Below are 19583 nucleotides of genomic sequence, written 5' to 3' on the forward strand. Positions count from 1 at the left end.
GTTGCTATGCCTGAATGTTTCTTGAATGGTAACAGGAGCTTCCTGGCAAAGCAAATTGAAAAGGAAAAATCCCCCTCTTTGTTAACTGGAGTTTAGCCACCTTTAGGCGCTCTGTTTTCTTTAGCAAATGAGTGTTATATTTCACGCATCTTTTGGAATTTTCTTGTTTTGTTTTCTGTAGCCTGTTTGGCTGAGTTTGGTTGCTGGTGTCCTGCTGCTGTCAATTGCTGAAGTTCACTTGGCCCCCTGTTCCCCTCCATCTTTTATTTCTCCTTCAAATTTGAATGCTGTCATTTAAGAAAAAATGAAGTATATGGTAGAAGCATTTTTGAGAGAGTATAGGCAAAAGTCACTGCTAAGTTTTTTACACTTGGATCTAATTAAGAAATTTCTCTTGATAATGGATACCCTGGACATCCAGTAAATGCCTTTTTCCTTCTCTAGTCTTTACAAAATGGCCAGTTTCAAAGAGGAAAAGGAACATGCCTGTACATGGGAAGAAGTAAACAAAGAAGGCTGTTAGTTCAATTTTATCATGGGGGAATATTCTTTTTTTAGTGATATTCATGTTATACAACACAGTGCTGCAGAATTATGGAACTGTGTGTGGTTTGGGGAAGAAAACCTGTTTTTCTCTACTGACTTTTTTTTTTTTTAGGATGCAGAACATGTGACAGTAGTTAGACCTGTTAGCTACTAAATTGCAGATAAGCTTCTGCTTTTATAAAGAAGAAACCCTGCATCCTGCACAACTTCTGATAGGATGGTTGATGATGGATTCCTGTTTAGGCACCAGAAACCGGCTGTTCAGAAAGTGTTCAGCTTAGAAAGTCTTAATGGAGCAGATACCCTAACAGAGATTAGTTATCACTTCAGCTTGTTTTCTAAACTCTTTCTCTTCCTGCAGATGTCACATGTGTGTTACAGATGTCCTTGTTGTAGTCAGTTGTTGATTTTTCACATAGATCACAGAATGGTTGAGGTTGGGAAGACCTCTGGAAATTACCTGCTCCAGGCAGGGTCAGTCAGAGAGGCTGCTCAAGGGCCACCACTTTTAGGTTTGAATGTGTTGAAGGATGGAGATTACAAAACCTGTGAGCAACCTATTGCACTGCTTGATTACAGTGGCAGTGGAGAATATTTGGGATTTTTAGTTTGTTGGTTTTTTCCTTTCCTTTTATGAGTAAGTAGATTTGCCAGTTTTTCAATTCATGCTGATTGCCTCTCCTCAGTTCAGTGGATACCGCTGTGAAGATCTGACTCTGCTTTCCTTTCTTCCTCCTTCATCAGATATTTATGTACATGGATAAAATCTCCCTAAGTCCTCTCTTCTCTGCTCCCTGTCCATTTGTCCCACTGGTTGAGGTTCATCAGAGCTGCAGGACACTGCTGCTCCCCATTTTGTCTCTTGAGCAGGTTTGCTGGGGATGTGCCATCACCCAGGTCTCTGATGAAGGTATTTGACCCACCAGCAGCCCCCTAGGGTGTCCATCCACTCTGACACAACCCTGGGAGCCCAGAAGCTCAGCCATTGTTCAGTCCACCTCAGAGTCCACTTACCTTGCCCATACCTCATTAGTTAAGCTATGAAGGAGTTCATGGGAGATGATGTTGAAAGCCTTATAAAATTAAGATAAAAATATCTGCTGCTTTTCTTTTGCCTGCTGAGCCAGTCATCCCATTGTGGAAGGCTGCTCTTACCATGATGCCTTCTTCTGATTTGGAGGTGGTGATGGCATTTGTGTACTGCTCATGCTGAAATCCATGGTTTGCTTGGCAAAATATGGGAGAAAGGGAGTATACAGAGCTGGATTTTGTGAGAGTCACTGAGAGTAGTAAAATACTTTTGTCCTGAGAACTTCTGCAGTGGTTCTCTAAAGAACCTTCAGTGAGATTGTGGAAGTGGTTCACCTGAGCTTGCAGTCTGTCACCCAAGGTTTTTTGCTATTGAAAGGTAAGTTGTACCCAGGTTTTGTTTGAAGATCATTATGCAGAGAAATGGATATTTTTCAGCAGTGACCTGTAAATAATTATATCCATAACCCCCTGGCACTTGTACTTATATTACATTGTTATATGTGAGGGAGGAAAGTGTTATATATTTAACTGTGAAACTTACAATGTAAACTTCTTGTTTGTTGCAGGTTTGTGGAATCTTGCCTCTCTTTTTTCAAATCTGTGTTTATTTGTGTTGATGCCCTTTGCATTTTTCTTCCTGGAATCAGAAGGATTTGCTGGCTTAAAAAAGGTAGGAAAACACTTAAATACAGAGTAATTGCAGTGTACATTTAATTGTCAGCCCTTGTTTCTGATGAAACTGAAATTACAGATTGGGAAGGATGTGGTGCTGGCATGTGTGTGCTTATGTGAAGGTTAAATACAACTGCACGTTTTGGCACAGGCCAGGTACATAGGGGGAAAAAGGACTCCTTAAAAGCCATGTGTACTGAAATAAAGAAAATTACTTTTTTTCCTTTTTTAAATTAAATGATTCAATCAAGGTTTTATTTTTTGAAAGATGATTCTATTGGGATGTTAAAAGGAGAGAAGGTTCAAGAAATGCACTAGAAATAAAATAATAAGGAAAAGGAGGACATGTTTCTTGCTAATGGGAAGGGTGGGTAAATAACAGATGACCCTGAGAATACAAGCTTCATTTGTGAATTTTAAAGGTTAGAGACATCCCAAAAAAGGTTCAAATATGGTCAACATTAACAATAATATATTAAAATATTTGGCTTAGTTGAATATATTCAGGTTGATAGTGCTGAGTATTTCAGTGAAGCAGGGAACTTGGCAAAGCCATTTTTGAACAATAAGATGATAATGATTGTAATAATACGTGAACTAAAGAAATACAGGGAAAAATTGCTATAGTGGGAGGCACATCAAAATTAATTTCAAATCATAAATATCAAATAGATTAAACTGGAATGATTGTCTGGGGACCAGTTGTAGCACTTTTCCATTAATCTTTATCATCCACATGATTACACTTTTGTTTTTAATGATACTACACTTGAGGAAATTCTGCTCCCTTTGGATGACAATTGTCACAAAGCAAAGGATCTTGGAAAGTGGTCTTGAAATCTGGAGAATAAAATGAATTAAAGATGGATGCAAAAGACTGAGTCACTGAAGCATGGCATGTAAAGCCACAAGGGGATAATTGTGTTTGGAAGGAAAACATCACTCCTGGTTGCAGTGACAGGAACTGGCATGAAGGCAGTGAAGTTACCATTTTGGTTCTTGGTGGGATTAGGGAAAACTCAACTGAAGTGCTGCTTTCAAGTTGGGATTTTTGGGTTCACTTGAGAAAAAACAGAGGACAGCAAAACAAACAAAAAACAACTTATGAACTACTATGTGAAGGAATATTTTAACTCAGAGAGAATAATGTGGAGAAACAGAGACTTTATTCCACAGCAGAAGGTACTGGTGGATTACAGCAATGTAGCTATGTCAGAAAACACCTGCAGGGCCTGGCCCAGGTGGTGTGTAAATGTTGTCTGGTGTCACCTGGGCTGAGCTGATGCTGCTGCAGCATTGCTGTGCATTGACCAAACTGCAGAAGTAGCCAGGTCACTTCACTTATGAGTTTGGGTGACCAAAACTAATGCATTCAGCTTCCAAGGAGTTTGGTGGTGGGCTACTGTGTTTAACTCATCCATCTTGGCTGGAAAACACTTTCTGTTCTTCATTCACTTCAGGTATCTGCAGGGCTGAGAGGTTTTAGCAGCTCTGGCTCTGTCCTTCCAGTTTTCATGTGGAGGCCACTCCATTTTCCTTTTGACACTTAAGTATCTAGCCACAGCTAATATTTATCTTTTCTTCTTAAAATTATGTTAAATATGTTAACTGATTCCAGTGGGGTTTGTGTTTTCTGCCATCCAACAAAACCAAGGATTCTCTCCATTAGCATACTGGGTAAGGTCCTTCTGCTGATAGAGTTCTTTTGGCTCCAACAGATGCTTTGTGTATCCCAGCTACATGAAACTTGCACTTTACATGAATCTTTTAATAGTTAATGTGTTACTTTCTTATGGTAGCGGCTGTCAATAAACCCCATTCAAGATCAGTCAGCTCACCACTGCACATTTATGCTTGAGAGCATTTGTGAGATAAGATGGGTAAGATAGAACCATAATCTTCTGCAGATGCCAGGGCAAAGATGATTTTTGGTGCTTTGAAGTTTGCTTCTTCATAGGGGTAGATGAGATCAGATTTTAGAATCAAAACCCACCTATTGGAGGGGAGGAAGTTCCATTTTGAAATTTTTTTTTTTACTTTGAGTTCTGGATGTTTTTGGAACATCCCAGAAGCCAAGTGTGATTCCTGGTACAAATATTCCAGGCCTTTATGCAATGTTTGTTCTATCTCACTGCTCTGTTTAAAGTTATCCAAAATGGATGAAATTGTTTTGCTGGTTTGGAGTGAGCCTTGAAGCTGCTGGTCAAGATTCAGGCATTGTTGGATGTTGTAATAGAACATACCTTGTCTTTGATTGCTTTTCTTGGAAAGTAAGTGGCAGATGGCACTTCTGGACTAAGGTGATTAGTTAAAATTAAATGTGCTGTTCTTTTCAGATGCTGATGTAGATAAAGGATTCTATTTGTAATAATTGCTAGGTAGTTTTAAAGAATTACATCACATAATTGGGTGATTAGAATCTGGGAAAATTCATGATTAATCAGACTCATGATTACATGTAAGGTTTTCAGTTCTAGCATCTGTGAAGGAAGGGTATTTCCCATCAAGTTTTACTTTCAGTAGATTTTGGTCATGTTTGTTACCTCTTTTCCAAGAAGATTTTGAGACCATGATTACTTTGTAGAATTTTGGTATTTGAACAAATTATTTTGTGTACATTTTTTAAAAAAGTCATATTTTGTCATTCATCACATCAAAGTAATGGACCAGAGAGATAAAACATTGTTCAAATGCTATTACTGTTCACTGGAAAAATCAGATTTTAGTGGTCTCAGTTTAAAAGAACATTTCATACATTTGGCAAAACTTAGAGCATTTAAGAGAAGAATGATCTACTGTAAATGTGAAGACATTCAGTAAAGAGGTTTGGCATGGATATTTAATCTTTCAGCTGGGAGTTGGGAAAGCAGTTGGTTCTAGATACTCAGCTCAGATAAAAGTTTGGATAAAAAGACTGTTCCAGTGGAAGCTTTTATGCAGGTCATTTTGTCATTGAATTGCCTTCATCATAATGATTAAATAGGTCACTTGGGATATAGGTGTGTGCACTGAAGATGTCTGTTTGAAGGTCTTAATATGTCAATTGCTTGTTGGATTTCCATAAAAGTTTTGAAAGTGCATAATTAAGAGGTTCATTCCTGAAATTGAAATGATTTTTTAATTTTTAATGGTTGTCTTTGTTCAGATTAAATAGCAACAGTAATTTTAGTCATTATCACGTGTGGTCTGACTCCTGAAGGTTTTAGCCATCTGTTTATCACAGACTGTGCTATGAAAGTTGATTTTGTGTATTGACTGTACTCTGATTTTTTTTTGCAAGCTCTGATATTTCAGATATCTTATGAATTACTGTTGTGAGTTTTGTATAACTTTTCATTCCATTCCTGAGTGGTAGCATTGCTCCCTTAACTGTTCTGAATCAGAATGGGATTGATTAACCATCTTCCAATTTCCCATGGCCATTTTCCCTGGCTGCTGGTGTACTTGCTAGATGGCACATGGCCCCTTTTAGAGGCTCACTTGGCTTCCCCAGGGCAGCAGTTTAAAACAACCAAAGGCTTGCAGATTGTGCAGAAGAGAGAAATTGGGAAATGAGTCACTGGCCGTGGATGGATGCAGTGCTGCACTGGAGTTCAGACTGATTCTCTGCTAGTTGTTCATGAAATCCAGTGTGTGAATTCAGAAGGGACATTTTGGGCCTGAGGGGGCTGACCATGCCCTTCCAAAGAGCTTAAATGCTGCTCTTTACTCATGTTCCTTTCCATTGAATGGCACTTGAACAATTCTGATGCCAGGACAATAATAATAATAACAATAATAATAATAATAATAATGATACAGCCAGTACTGGAGGTGTATAATGTACATGTGTATAGATATGTATGTCTCTGTGTATCTGCCATGTGTGTATGTATGCACACACATTTTTGTGTGTGGATTGGATTTTTCAAGACTTTGAATCATAATACATTGCAGCTTAGCCAGTGCTGTTAACTGAGCTGTTAGTGTACCTGATATCACTTTAATCTCTTGCATCAGTATTAAAAACTGTTTTACATCTTTCTCTGTTCTTGTCTTCTTTTGTAGAGACTGTGCATAAAATTATGTTTCTTGTTTAGATAATTTTTTAGTTTTTTGTCACTGATGTGCTCAGATTGTAGTTGTGAAAGAAACAAAGTTGTCAACAGTGTTTCTTAATGTCAGAATTAACCTCATTCTTTATCATTCCCTCCAAAAAAGAAAAATTGTGCTATTTGCAGTTGAGTAGGTCACAGTGCTGATGTTTCCATGTGTGGTAACAGACTGCACAGAAAATTACATGTGTGCTGCTGTGTGAAGGAGGCAAACATTTTTGAGGAGATAATTGCCATACCTTTTCTTGACCTTTAAAATATGACCTTTCTCTTGATGTAACTTCAATGGAAATTTGTATTTATTTGAAGTTGACAAAGAGAAGGATGTTTTGAGTAATTTCCTTTTAAGAAAATACAAATAGTGCAATTTACTACTGTGAGAAACTGGAAAAACTAGGTATTGCATAATCACAAGTGTAGTTTTAAAAAGGCTTTATGAAGTATATTACCTTAATACTGATCTTTGAACTTGTAGTCATAGCATAAAGTTTAACATGAGCGACAGCAACATCCTGACCAATTATCCAAATTATCCAGACATCCCAAAATGTTCAGAACACAACACACAGAGTCTGTGGATTAAGAGGTTAACTCCTGGAACATCAAAAGAAGTGCATGATAATAAAAACAAATAGTACAAAAATTTGAGGTAACTTCCTTGCTTAATTAATTAGGTAGACCAGGTGGAAGCGAAGAGGCCAGAGCTGGTGCTCAGAACGTCTATAAAGCTGAGCAACATGACAGCACAATGGAGGAGGAACAAAGATTTTTTTAATATACTTCTATCCTGTGTCACAGTTTGAAATTGTCCTGGTTTATGTCCCTTTTGGCAAACTTACATAAAAGTGACCCTGTACTGTATTTTATGACCAGATGACTTTTTTCCCAGTGGCTAATTTGTATCAGACCCCCATCTTAAAGAGACACAGAAATGAGTAGGAAGTCCAAGCCGGTTTGTCTCAATGAGCTTTCATTGCATGCTTTCATTATTTTTGCTCGTTTTTGCCACTGATCATCCATAAATTGTTGGAAATGAGTGATTAAGGAAGTGCTGCTTAGTGTTAGTGGCACATGCACATTCTTGGTATGTTTTTTGTGGGTGAGAGGAAATCGTGTACTGCCCAAACAAAAAGGAAAACTCCTGCTGGGAACCTTTCAAGGAAATTTAACTTGCGTAATGTTTTGATCTTGGTGTTTATTACAGAAAATAAGAGTAATATTTCACCAGCTATTGTTATGTGTCAGCTAGCCTCTCCATTTGCTTGCCTTTTCCTTGATGGCTCTTCCCAAATTCTCAGTTTATTTTAATAAAAACACCACTTTAAAATGTAGCAGTTTGTTGATATACTGAAGGCAGGTGAGCTGGACCAGTGCTCAGAACATTTATTGTGTTGTGCTTGCTACTGTATAAAGATTTGGCTGTTGTGGCTGCCTGTGTCAGCAGCTGCAGCTTAACCCGAGCAAGTAAAACATGGGAGTGCAGGTTCCTCACAAAATAGTGAGATGCAGGGGTTTCTGCTTTTAAAGGCAGATTCCTTCCCTTCATCTCTTCTAAAAATATGTTCTTTAAGTAAAATTACTTGCTTGCAGAGAGGGTGACAGTTGAAGCTTTGCAAAAATACTATTATTAACAATTTTCAAACTGCTTTTTCTGCTGTACTCTGTTGTTGGCTTGCTGAACAACCATAGTGTATATGTCTTCCATCGCCCCAGTATTTTATTTGATCCACTTTATTAATAGCAATTACTTTTCCTAGTCATTGCACTATGAAATAGGACTGAACTAAGCTTAAGTTTCTGATGTATTGTGTTGCAGTGCATTGTATGTGCAAATTACAAGTAACTAAACACAGTTTATACACAGTAATACAGTATAAACACAGTAATAAATACAGTGAAAAGTGAACACGCTGCTTTTTTGTATCTTGGTGGGTATGCCAATTCTAATTTTTTTTTTTTCCTTACAGAAAATCTGTACTGCCAGCTTTGCTGTTTGTACCAGTAGAACTTTGGTACAATTATAGGTGTAGACTACTGTAAAAGACATTTTACAGTGTGTGAATGCAATGTAGGAAGTATGTTCAAAGTTAGTTTTGAAGTATTTACATTTAGAAGATTTTTCACTTCTCAAGCAGATTTCCGTGGAAAGAAATTGTTCCTATATTGCAAAACACTGGGAAATAAGTGGCTTGGAAGTTTTTTCCAATATGAAATTATCTCTAATCAAGATTAGTTTTTAAAATTTGCCTTGATTTTTCTGTAAAATGGATTTGGAGAGTTTAAGAATCTTGAACATTGCTTGCAAACAGCATTTGACTGTGCTTTATGCTTACTTCTCCCCCTGACTGCAGTACCCACAGGCCACTGTGTGTATGGCTCACCAAATAGTCTTGACAGTGGATGTTTATTTGGCATTTAAGCTCATATTTATTTGTCTATAAAATCATTTAGCATGAACTGAGACTTTAGTGCTCTGATCTCTATGAAATGTTTACTGGTATGCAACTGAATTATTGTACATTATATTACAACCCATTTACTCATTCCATTAGTAATGCCAGAGACAAAAGTTGTTTAATCAGTCACATCAAAGGCAGCTGTTTAGGATTGTATTTTTGACATAAGTTAACATGTTAAGTTCAGATATGAAGTCCAGTTTTTAAACTGGAGTCCTTTAAAATGACACCACCTAAAATTTATTAGAGTTTGTTGTTGTTTAGAAGCAGATCCTGATGATTCTGGAATTCTGATTTGCCAAGTAGCTTGATCATAGTTTTTCCTTCTTCTAATTAAAATAAAAGTATACTTAGCTGACAGTTGTACAAACCCATAACATAATCTGTAGGATGTAAGGTGCAGAGTTAAGGACTGTATTTAACTGTAAATCTTGCATTATGGATGGTGCCTATCCTGACCCTTTGTGTGGTTGCTGCTTCCACCAAAGTCTCAGAAACAGCTTGTGCATGGCTAAATGTAGAATATATTTGTAATTTGTCATGTAGAGGGTAACCCCATCTAATACTAACTATGAGAAGAGCTTACAGAGCAGCTGGGAAAGGAAAATGAGAAGGTTTAGTATAACTTGTTAGTATGTAACATTGACAAATGTTACACTAAACTCTGAAAACATGGTAAAATTACAGCTTTACCAAGTCCTTCACTTGCACTTCTGCAGAGGGAAAAAAATATTCTTACCTTACAGTTATATATTAGCAAGTTAGAGTTTGGTTAGTGTTTGGCCTGCTTTTGTGAATCTGTGACTGGGATCTGTAACTCTACTGTAGATTAGTGTGAAAATGAAAATACCTTTGTAAAAGTGATGTCTGCAGTGATGTCTGCTGTCCTTTCACAATGGCTGTTAGAGCATGAAAATTACTACAGGTAAGTCAGAAGAGGTTGGGAATCCTGGTTGTGTTATTAATTTTTTGTATTTCAAAATCTTGACTTCAAAACATAATTTTTTTTTGCCTAAATGTCTGTATTTAGACATTTAGGATCAAAGGCTGGGCAGGACAGGTAAATAACATCCATGTATATGTCAGCTTAAGGCCATACCATGTTTCACTGAGAGTGAGATGAAAAGAAATTCAAGAATCAATGGCTAGGAGAGAGAAACTTGCTAGATGAGGAATAATGGCTTAATGTGAATTTGGTTTTGTAGATATATAAAATATGTTGTCAGGTTTTTATAAGATTTCTTGCTTCAGTCAGTTTGGGACATTATATGCAAAAATCTGCCTTTTTTATATTAGCGTAGGAGATCTGTGGTTTGTTGAATATAGGTAACAGTTCTGTATCTGGGGACAGCTGAGGGGGAAATAAGCGAATGTTGGTCGTTGCACACATTGGATCAAGATGTGATGAGATGTGATCTGTGCTCAGTTTCATTGAAGTAGTTAAATGTCACTTGGTTGCTTCCATAAATTAGATGGTACTTCGTTTAAAGAGGCCTCAGTGGAAGGTACAAAAAGTAGGCTACCAAGAGATAAGCTGATGGTAAAATTTTTTTTGGTACAGCTTTTCTGCACTGGCTGCCTCACTGGCACTTCGTTATCTGGGCAGGGGTTCAGCCTTTCTGTGAATTGAGTTGAGATTATAATTACTTTTTGTGACCAATTCTGTAATGTCAATAGAAAATCAAAATGTGTCAGGTTAGTTTGTGTTCTGGCAGTGTTTTAATGTGTTTGAGCTATGGAAATTCACAGTTGAACTGATGATGTATTTTTACCCCAGTATTGCTAACAACAAGATGAACTGAGTGTTGTTAGTAATATTGGGGCAAAAATACTGCACAAAGAAAATGGTGTTATCTTGAAAAGTGATTTTCTGACTGACTTCTCTAGCATGCTGTGAAAACTGCATTAGGTGACACATTATGAGTAGGTAGAGGCATCTGTAGAACGCCTCAGTTTTGGAAGCTAGCACTGGAGCATTAGTTGTTCCACCTCACCTCAGGCAGGAATGGGCTGCATTGCTGAACTTTTGTGCTTTCCCCACGCCTACATTGCCCTGAACTTGCACGTTTGTGCTGTATGTAGCAAGTTTATGCTTTGTAGAATTTCCACAGTTTCTGCTAACAGCCTTAACACGTAGCTGGAAGCCTGCAAGTGGAATAAGAGGAGAATATTTTCCTTTGTTGCTCTCTTAGTGGATAAATTGAGGGCTTTTTTTACAGTTTTTATTTGTTTTTAGGATAGCTTACAGAGTTCTGCACGAGCAAAATGTTAAAACATGTTAAATACTTCTACTACTTGTAAAGTGGTACAGCTACCAATGCTAAGCTTGAATCTCTTACCACTGATGTAAACTGAAGCACTGGCTTCTAAAATATTCTTCCTAAGACACTTATTTTTGAGCAGAGATAAGTAGGTTTTAAATTTTGTTTGAATGGTGCATTCTTAATACCCTCTGTAGACCCTTCTGTTTGTGGTTGATGATAGCTGTAATCCAGAGATGTATTTTAATTTTTTTTTTATTTTACTTGTCAGTTTATAATATAGTTCATGTAACAATTTAATTTAAAACTGAAATGTTTCATGGAAAATTTGCCATCCTTTGGGAAGGAATTATTCACACATGCAAGATCTCTGAAATAGCTGTGATTCAGACCCCTTTCTTAGTCAATGGAAATAGGCAAAGAATTTGGCATATCTGAGAGGCACACTGCTTTCAAGAGGCAATGTGAGCATCTTCTCATCTCAGAGTGTTTGGATTTATTTCAATAAATGGTTAGAAACATTCAATTGATTTGCTGTTAGTTTTAGTTGGAGGATATAATTTGTTTTATAAAAGTGGCTGGTTTATGCATGAGGACTGTCTTATTAAGATTTGAATATTTAAATATTTCCACATTAGTCAGGGTCTCCACTTGAGTCTCCATTGACATCAAATAGTGACTGTTCAGAACAAGCAAAACTTTGTCTCTATTTTAAGTCTATTTATGCACTTTTGTTGCTTTATAGTAAAATTTAAAAATACTCTACAGATTTATTATAATTGTAATTTTAATTCACAAAAAAGTTCCAGGGAATTTTATATTAATAGTTGAAAGGTTTAATATAATTGTCTTAATCATTGAAAGGCAATAAATGTTTTTCTAATGGGTTTTCATTTATTAAATGAAACTTTACTAGGCAGACACCACTTTTCATTCCTTCTCTGGAAGCAGTGGGTTTTTGATCCTGATAACCATGTGATATTTAGATCTGTAGTCTGTATTACTTATTTAGTATTACTAAAATTACTTCACATTATGGATTGCTCTATATTAGGAATTGCTTATTCTGCACTGTCAAGGAAGGAGCTTACATATATGTAGTGAAAATTTGTGAGGCAGACAACAAAACAATTTTATTTACAAAGGAGGGGAGGAGGGAGAACCAAAGACTTTCTCCCATCTCTGTCCATTTTTCTTTTTTTTTGGTACCTTTTTCAAGAGTTTCCCAGCTTGTTTATAGGAACTTCCAGCATTCTGGTGCTTTGGCCAGTTCCTAGAAGTTCCTTTCTTCTTGGGCTTATTCACCCTCTCAGGGCATTAGTAATAGACATGACTTCAGGGGATTTACTTTTGTTTTCTTTATTTATTTTAGAACATTAAAAGTGACCTTTGTGCTTGTACATGTCATTTGCTTTTGGTAACTGTCTTCAGGGTTTCATTCTGCCAAAACACAATCACAAATTCCAAGTCTTAATGTTACTTATCTTAGTGCTCTGCCAAGCTACAAAGAAGTTGGAAAGCATCTATTTATCTTCCTATCAGGCCAGTCTAGCAGGAAAGATTCTTTCTGATCCAAAAGTAAATGATTAGAGGGAGACTCACAGTGTCAGAAATCCCACAGCTCCCATGGTGTTGTTGCAGGTGGCACTGGAAAGTCTGGGAAACTTGGTAGGTGGAGGGAGTGGATCATCTCAGAGCTAATTAGTGAGAGCTGGGCTAGTGAATGGAACAACAGAGCAAACTTGTGGGGGAAAGGGGTAACACTGGGACAGTGACCATTTTACTGTGATTATCCTTTCATTTCTCATTTCCCTTCTCTCCAGAAGGTTTGGGTTGGATGTTCACAGATCGGCATCCATCCCTTTTATGGCGAGCTGCAGCAGGGTAGTCGTGTGTATCTGACAGCTGTAGGTTGTGATTATTTTATTCCAGTTAGTGTCTGCTTGCATTTTGGCTGCTATTCTGTCTAGCTTTTCCCCATTTTAAGAAATTGGTATGTATTCTGTACTCTAGTATGTATTCTGATACAAAATTTGTAAGCAATAATACTTCAAATGTACTATTTCTCTGTTAAATTTACAAGAGTGATGCCTAATGTGGAAGAGCATCTTGGCTTGTGTTGTTTCAACCCATGTATTTGAAACAGTGCCTTAACTGCTAGGCAATAAATGAATCCCACCTTATCATTCTCACTGGAGTCCATCTTGCACTGGATAATTGAATAGATCCTGGGGAAAAAAGTGAGAAAGAACTCCTTTTTATTCTGGTCCTGAGGACTCAAGTCTGCAAGGAGTCCTTGGTTCTTAGGTTATTCCACTGAGTTATTTGTGTGCAGTGGTGTCAACAGGAACATTTGATGGGTATGGACCCCAAACTATGCTATAACATTGTGGTTTGGATGCTTCTCTGGGACACCGAAGAAGGGAGCATCAGTTTTCTTTGGCAGAGGAGTCACTGCAGAGAGTGTACTGGATCCTGAATAGGTGGCCTCCTCCCCAGGCTATTAAGTAAAGATATCTTTTTCTTGAGCTCTACTTGAGGGATTTTTGGTCCTTCACTTCCAACTTGGCAGGCATAACTAATGCTTATTGTTACATGTCTTTAGCCAGTACCCAAAGAAATAATTTTGGGTCTTATTTCCTACGAAACTTTAATTTTTCTGGATTTTCAGAATTTTCTGAATTTTTTTACTTATCCTGTGTGGCTGTTAAATTTGACACAGTTCAGTATTTTGGCTGCCTTCTCTTGTTCCATTGACAACATGGTAACAACTGTGAAATCATTTGAGAAAGGATACTAACAGAAAAATCAGCTGAAAGTTGCTGGGAATGTTTTATGACTGAATTTTCATGTTTGTATTGTGTAGAAAATAAATACAAGCTTTAAAATACACTTGTGATGAAAAGTGCTCATTTAATCTTAAAATCCCTGTAGACTGTGAAGGTTCTGTGAGGGAAGAGGTGATGTGGGGGAAGATGCAGTTGGTGCTAGTTATAGTCTGAAGTATTTGATTCTTGTATGGGCAAGGAAATGTTGGTTTTCTTTTTCCCCTACTTGAATCTGATACCTGAATATATTACTACTTGATTAAAATTTCTTAGCTGCTTCATGAAGGTTCTGAGTCATTAGCAGCTACATTTTTAAAATTAACTGAGTTTTCCTAAAACTACAGCATCTGTTTTTGACTTAGTAATTCGTGTAGGCTCAGGAGGTAGTGACCCCTTGACTAAATACCAGTGTGCTAAGTGTAGGCTGTTTCATGTTGCCTGATGCAAAATTGTTCTCCTTTACTTATTAAAAAGCTGTTTGTGGACTGCCTTGAATAGGTCACAGCAAGGATTGCTCCAAGCAGATCTGGTGTCAAACCATAGAAAGGGGTGAAATGCTTGACACTCATCTCTTCACTAATGCTTACAAATTGAGAAAGAGGGGGTGTCACATGCTAAAACTGTAATTGGGGTTAATACATAACATCCCCAACCTCATACCCAGTGTAATCCTCCCTTTTTTAGTGCCTCCACTTCTCCTGCAGATGCTATCATGTGTGTTTGTTGCCATCAGCCCCTCACTGAACAAATCTTGAGGTTACTAAGGCTCCTTTCTGTCACGTGAGAACAATGGGCGTCGTGTGTACTCTAAATGTGCCATGATTGCAGAAATGTTTCCCAGGCTTTCCCCATGGGTCAGGGCATGGTGTAAAAAGTGATGTTTACCTACCTTGCAAGAGGTCAAGATGTCCAAGCAGAACTGTGTTCACATATTCAGCACCATAGAAACTTAGTTAGCACTCTCTGGTTTTGTGTGTAACGTGTAATTTTTATTTCATTGATGATAGGGTGTTTTTTTTTTTCCTGCAGTTTGCAACTAGGTTAAAATGTGGAATTAATAAAAGCCATTCTATGGCCTGCATTATCAATGTAGATCCAAAAATGTCCATTTTAAAGGAGCTAATATGTTCATCAAAATCTCTATAGTCAGGTAATGTTCCAACAAAGAAACACTTTTTCTTAAAGTAAGGATGGAGCTGTAGTTCTTTCACTTTACCAGGAATTTTGCCTCTTGCAAAAAGAGATGATACATACTGAAAGATTTTCTAATCATTCATCAACATTAAAATGAAAGAACTCCTGGTAAATATATCAATGTATGTGTTAAAATCCATATAGCATTAGACAACATTAAAAACTATGCTTAAATTTCTGAAGGATAATAATTGTGTTTCTGCTCACAACTGGCAGTGCAAAAAATCAGCAACAAATGGCTCAATTGCTTTTATTTATTTAATAATTCTTTAAGGAAAAATAACATCTTGTGATTTTCTGGCCCAGGTTGTGCCACATTGCCTTCCACAGTGTCTCTCCTGGAATATGGTGCATGTCTTTGCTTAGCATTGCTAGAATGGCAGTTGTCAGATATTTCCTTTTAAACTTTCTAGAGTTTTCATGTGGCTCTTAATGGAGAGAGGAGCAGGCAGGAGGTTCCTTGCCTTGTCCTTGTGAGTCAGGAGAGATCCCTGTGCCCTGCTGGTTGTGTGAGAGGCCTGAACCTGGTGCACAGCCAGTGTGCAGGGCAAAGTCTTCACTTGTTACTGGTGCCTGATTAATGGCAAAGCATTTTGTGTTGTTACATTTGTATAATTCAAAGTAGTTACAGAATTTTAAATGGAGGAAAAAAACCAAACCCACCACTTTTGCCTCCATTATCAAGAAATTGTCCTTTTCCTTATTGAAAAGCTGTAAGGACCTATCACCACACATGTTATCTTGTAAAGTAAAACCAGTCTCTAGGTGTTATGTGTTGACACATATAGCAGGAAGTCTTAATGTTTTGTAAGTGGCATAATAGTCATCCCTCAACACAAATGTACTGCAGGGAGAGGTGGTTTCCTTGGTAATTATGCTGAGTTGCTTGTAATACATCTGTTACTCCTTCAGGACTGTTGTTGCCATTTGTACTTCATTGGGTTTTTCAGATGAAGAATTACCTTTTTTGGCCATGTGCTGTTTTTAATGTCTTTTGGCTATTTGTCATCTGGGATGAGTTATCTGTGTTAATCATAATAGAAAAGAAACATGGTAAGATTTTGATGATACAGAGTAGCAATTAAAAATTTGTCAGGACACTTCTAAAATAATGAAAACCTTTCCTGCTAAAATTAGGCTTTTCTGGAAACATGAACCCTTAGGCCTGGTGCTCCGGGCAGCATAAGTAGCTCGGCATTAAGCTATAAAAACTTCTGATTGTCTTGACAATTGAATTTTAAAGAATTAGAAGCCTGAGAGTCAGGTATCTCTAAGGCTGTACAAGGATGTGTTTGTAGGACAGCTTTTATTTGTAGGCAGGCCTTGAGAGCTTCAAATGCTCTTTCTTTTCCACTCCCCCCATTAGTGCAGAGAGAAGATGACAGATATTACTGAGTCCTGGCAAGTTGCAGTCTGCTGGGATTGATGTGTTAAATATCTTTCCTTTAATAAAATACTTCACTTGGTTAAGTGCTCATGTTAAAGAACTAGGTGGATTTTGAAAATATGCTGTGAGTGAAAGTGTAGGTGAGCTGTGGACTGATAAGCTGTGAAACTTTGAAGTTTAAAAAATAGAAGAAATTGGGGGGTTGATGGTATAATATGCCAATTCTTTTCCCCAATTTTCTTGATAAATAGCTAAATTACAGTTTCTCTTGGATTATAGTAATTTGCTTCCAAAAGTTTTTGTTTATCATATTTTTTTCATCTTCCACAAGAGACTCCTTTAATGTGTCAGTCAGCCTGTAGGGTGCCAGACTTCTGCTTAGGGACAGTAGGGAACCACACAGGGCATTGACTTTCAGGAGTGGCTTTTGCTTTGTGGATAATCTGAAACTCAGCTGGAAGAATTTGTAAGGTGTTGAGTGTGTTTTGTTTTCCTGTTCAGCTGTTACCAGAGATGTTGTTACGGCCTTGTAGTGCAATGATAGTTATTGTATTGCTTCACACCACAACAGATAGTTGATGTTTTATTCTAGATACATTCATGGAAAAAGACATTAAAGTGGAGAGCTACTAAAACCAAAATCACTGTTGAGTAAGAGAAACACTACCTTCCTTCAAACTGGCAGGTGTTCATGCTTCCTAAACTCTGATCCGGAGTCCATTTTGGGAACGTGTCCCTCTCCTTTACTGACATGCAGAGAAGCTGATGTATGAACTAAAGACCAAAGATCAGACTCTTTTCAACACTTCTACCTTTCTTTTTAGCATGCATTAGTTTTATCATTTTGTTCTTTGTGGTCCATGTCATCTCTTTCTCCCTCTTTGTGTACACAGCCTTCACTCTTCTCTGCATGTCCCTGGAGAGTAGGAATAACCCCAGTGTGTACAAAAGTGAGGGTGCTTCCTGAGCCTCTTCTCTCTGTTCATGTCACTCTTCATTTTTTATTTGTTTTTTTCTCCCTCTGATACCTTCAGGGAGTGTTTGAAGAACCAACCAGGTTTTATATTACTTCATCTGTTTCCATTCATGAAAATGTGTCCTGGTTACAGATTCAAATTTTCTGATCTTAGAGTGGTGAATAGTCTTTCTAATAGTAGACTTTGTTTAGACAAGATTTTTTTAAAAGGAATCTATTTTTCCAGGTCTTCTTACTTCCCTTATTTCTTCCCTTATTACTTCTCTTATTTCTTTCCCACCCTTTCCCCTCATGCACAGAAATGTAACCTGAAGCCATAGCAGTATTCTTAGTGTACAGCAGGGGGTGTATGGAAGCCAACCACCTTAAGATGCATTTCCATTGTCCACTTAATTTTATATTGTCGAGCTTAATTACATTTTGTGTATTTTGTGACTTCTCTTTTTTAACTCCTCTAACTTAATCAGGATCCCAGCATTATTTGGCCAATGAAAAGTAAATGTCAAATGAAAATTTGACTGCCTTAAAATAGAAGTACTCCAGGGGGGCAGCTTGTCTTACTGAAAATGAAGCCAAGGTTGTCCAGAGAGGTTTTGGAGTCTCCAAGCTTGGAGGTACTCAAAAGATTCCTGGGGAACCAGCTTTAGGTGTCTGCTTGAGCTGGGGGTGGACCAGGTGACCTCTGAAGGTCCTTGCCAACCTCAGTCATTCTGTGGTTCTCCAGAGGTTTTCTCCATGTGCACAGGGGGAAAATTCTGTACCTTTCATTCCTTTCAAATAGCAGCTATTTGGCAGGTACTCTAATGTATGTAAGTATGAACTAATGTGCCTGGAACAATAATGTTTTCATAGGGCACAGCCTTATGGGTGCCTAATTGAGATTAAGTATTTACCTATGTCCTTTAAGTGTCTTAATTTCTTTTTTATCCTGGACCATTACCAAGTATTCATTAGTGTCTGTGGCAGAATATTTCTATTTATCACTTCACCAAAGTTCTTTAAAGTATTATGATTTCACTATATTCAAATGAATGTGAATCCTAATCTGTGTGTGCTGTGCAATATAAAAATTCTTGTGCCCTGAGCAGAATGGAGAGAGTTGTCAGTGGTAATCTTCCTGTTATGCAGAGGACTGGTGGAGGAGAGGAACTGGTGTGCTACAAGAGATCAGTGCTCATGGTTAGGATGCCTGGGGTCCTCATTCATGGTTGGATGCAGTGATTATGTAGAGAGCATAATTTTTAGGGTGAATATCATATAAAGATTACCCTCAAGTAACCCCCTAGTTAAGCAGCGAGGGAAGATGTAATAAAAATAGAAAAAACAATAAAATAAAACAAATGTTCTGCTTTTAACTATCAAGTAGTCTTTCTTTGCAATGAAGTATTCCCAAGCTGGGGTGAACCTATATGAAAAACAGGTTGGATTTACTCGTGGAGATGTATACTGGCAAACAAAGAAAAAAAAAAGTAAAATTGTTACTTAAATATCAGTCTGATGGTTCCTTAATGGCGTGGATGCATGAAAAGGCATCCCAATCACTCTATTACTCCAAATTAGTGAAATTAGTGATACCAATAAAAAGTAAATCTGATTTTTTGGTGTTATTTGGTGTTATTTTTTGGTTATTTGGTATGTTATATATAATATAATATATATAACACTATATATATTAGCGAATGTAGCATCAGCTGTGGGAGCGTTGTTCCGTTTTTCAGAGGTGAGCCCTGCGTGCGCCCGGCGGGGCCGGGGCAGGGCGGGAGCGGGGCGGGAGCGGCAGTTCCGCAGCCGAGCGCTGGAGGGCTCCGCAGACTGACGGCTGCCCAGCGGTTTCAGGGGAATTGCTGCATTGTACCTGCGCAGGGTTTAATGCTTGCCGGGCCATTTGGCTATTTGCCATAATTGGCTTTCCATTCCCTTGATTGGAATCATAGATAAAAATTTGCTAATCCACTTTCTTTGCTGAAAGTATTAGAAAAGTAATCCATCTTGTAAAAATGCTCGAACAAAATCATATGGTATAAAGAGTACTTTGTGGAATAATGAGATTAATGAGAACTGTAAGGCATATGCAATTTAAAACGTTTTTCTATGGGTTTAAGGGAAAAATGCAATCTGGGCACTATAAAGCCATAAG

At 37.6% G+C, this 19583-nt stretch overlaps 1 protein-coding gene across 1 annotated transcript in view; it reads left to right on the top strand.

Annotated features, from left to right (window-relative positions):
- LMBR1 (limb development membrane protein 1) overlaps nt 1-19583 on the top strand; it is a 61234-nt gene that overhangs the window by 21727 nt on the left and 19924 nt on the right. Inside the window, exon 5 of the mRNA XM_005426764.1 lies at nt 2145-2248. Within this exon, the coding sequence (XP_005426821.1) occupies nt 2145-2248 (104 nt within the window). The remainder of the gene's footprint in view (nt 1-2144; nt 2249-19583) is intronic.

Source organism: Geospiza fortis, unplaced genomic scaffold (assembly GCF_000277835.1).
Source record: "Geospiza fortis unplaced genomic scaffold, GeoFor_1.0 scaffold282, whole genome shotgun sequence".
Lineage (NCBI taxonomy): Eukaryota > Metazoa > Chordata > Aves > Passeriformes > Thraupidae > Geospiza > Geospiza fortis.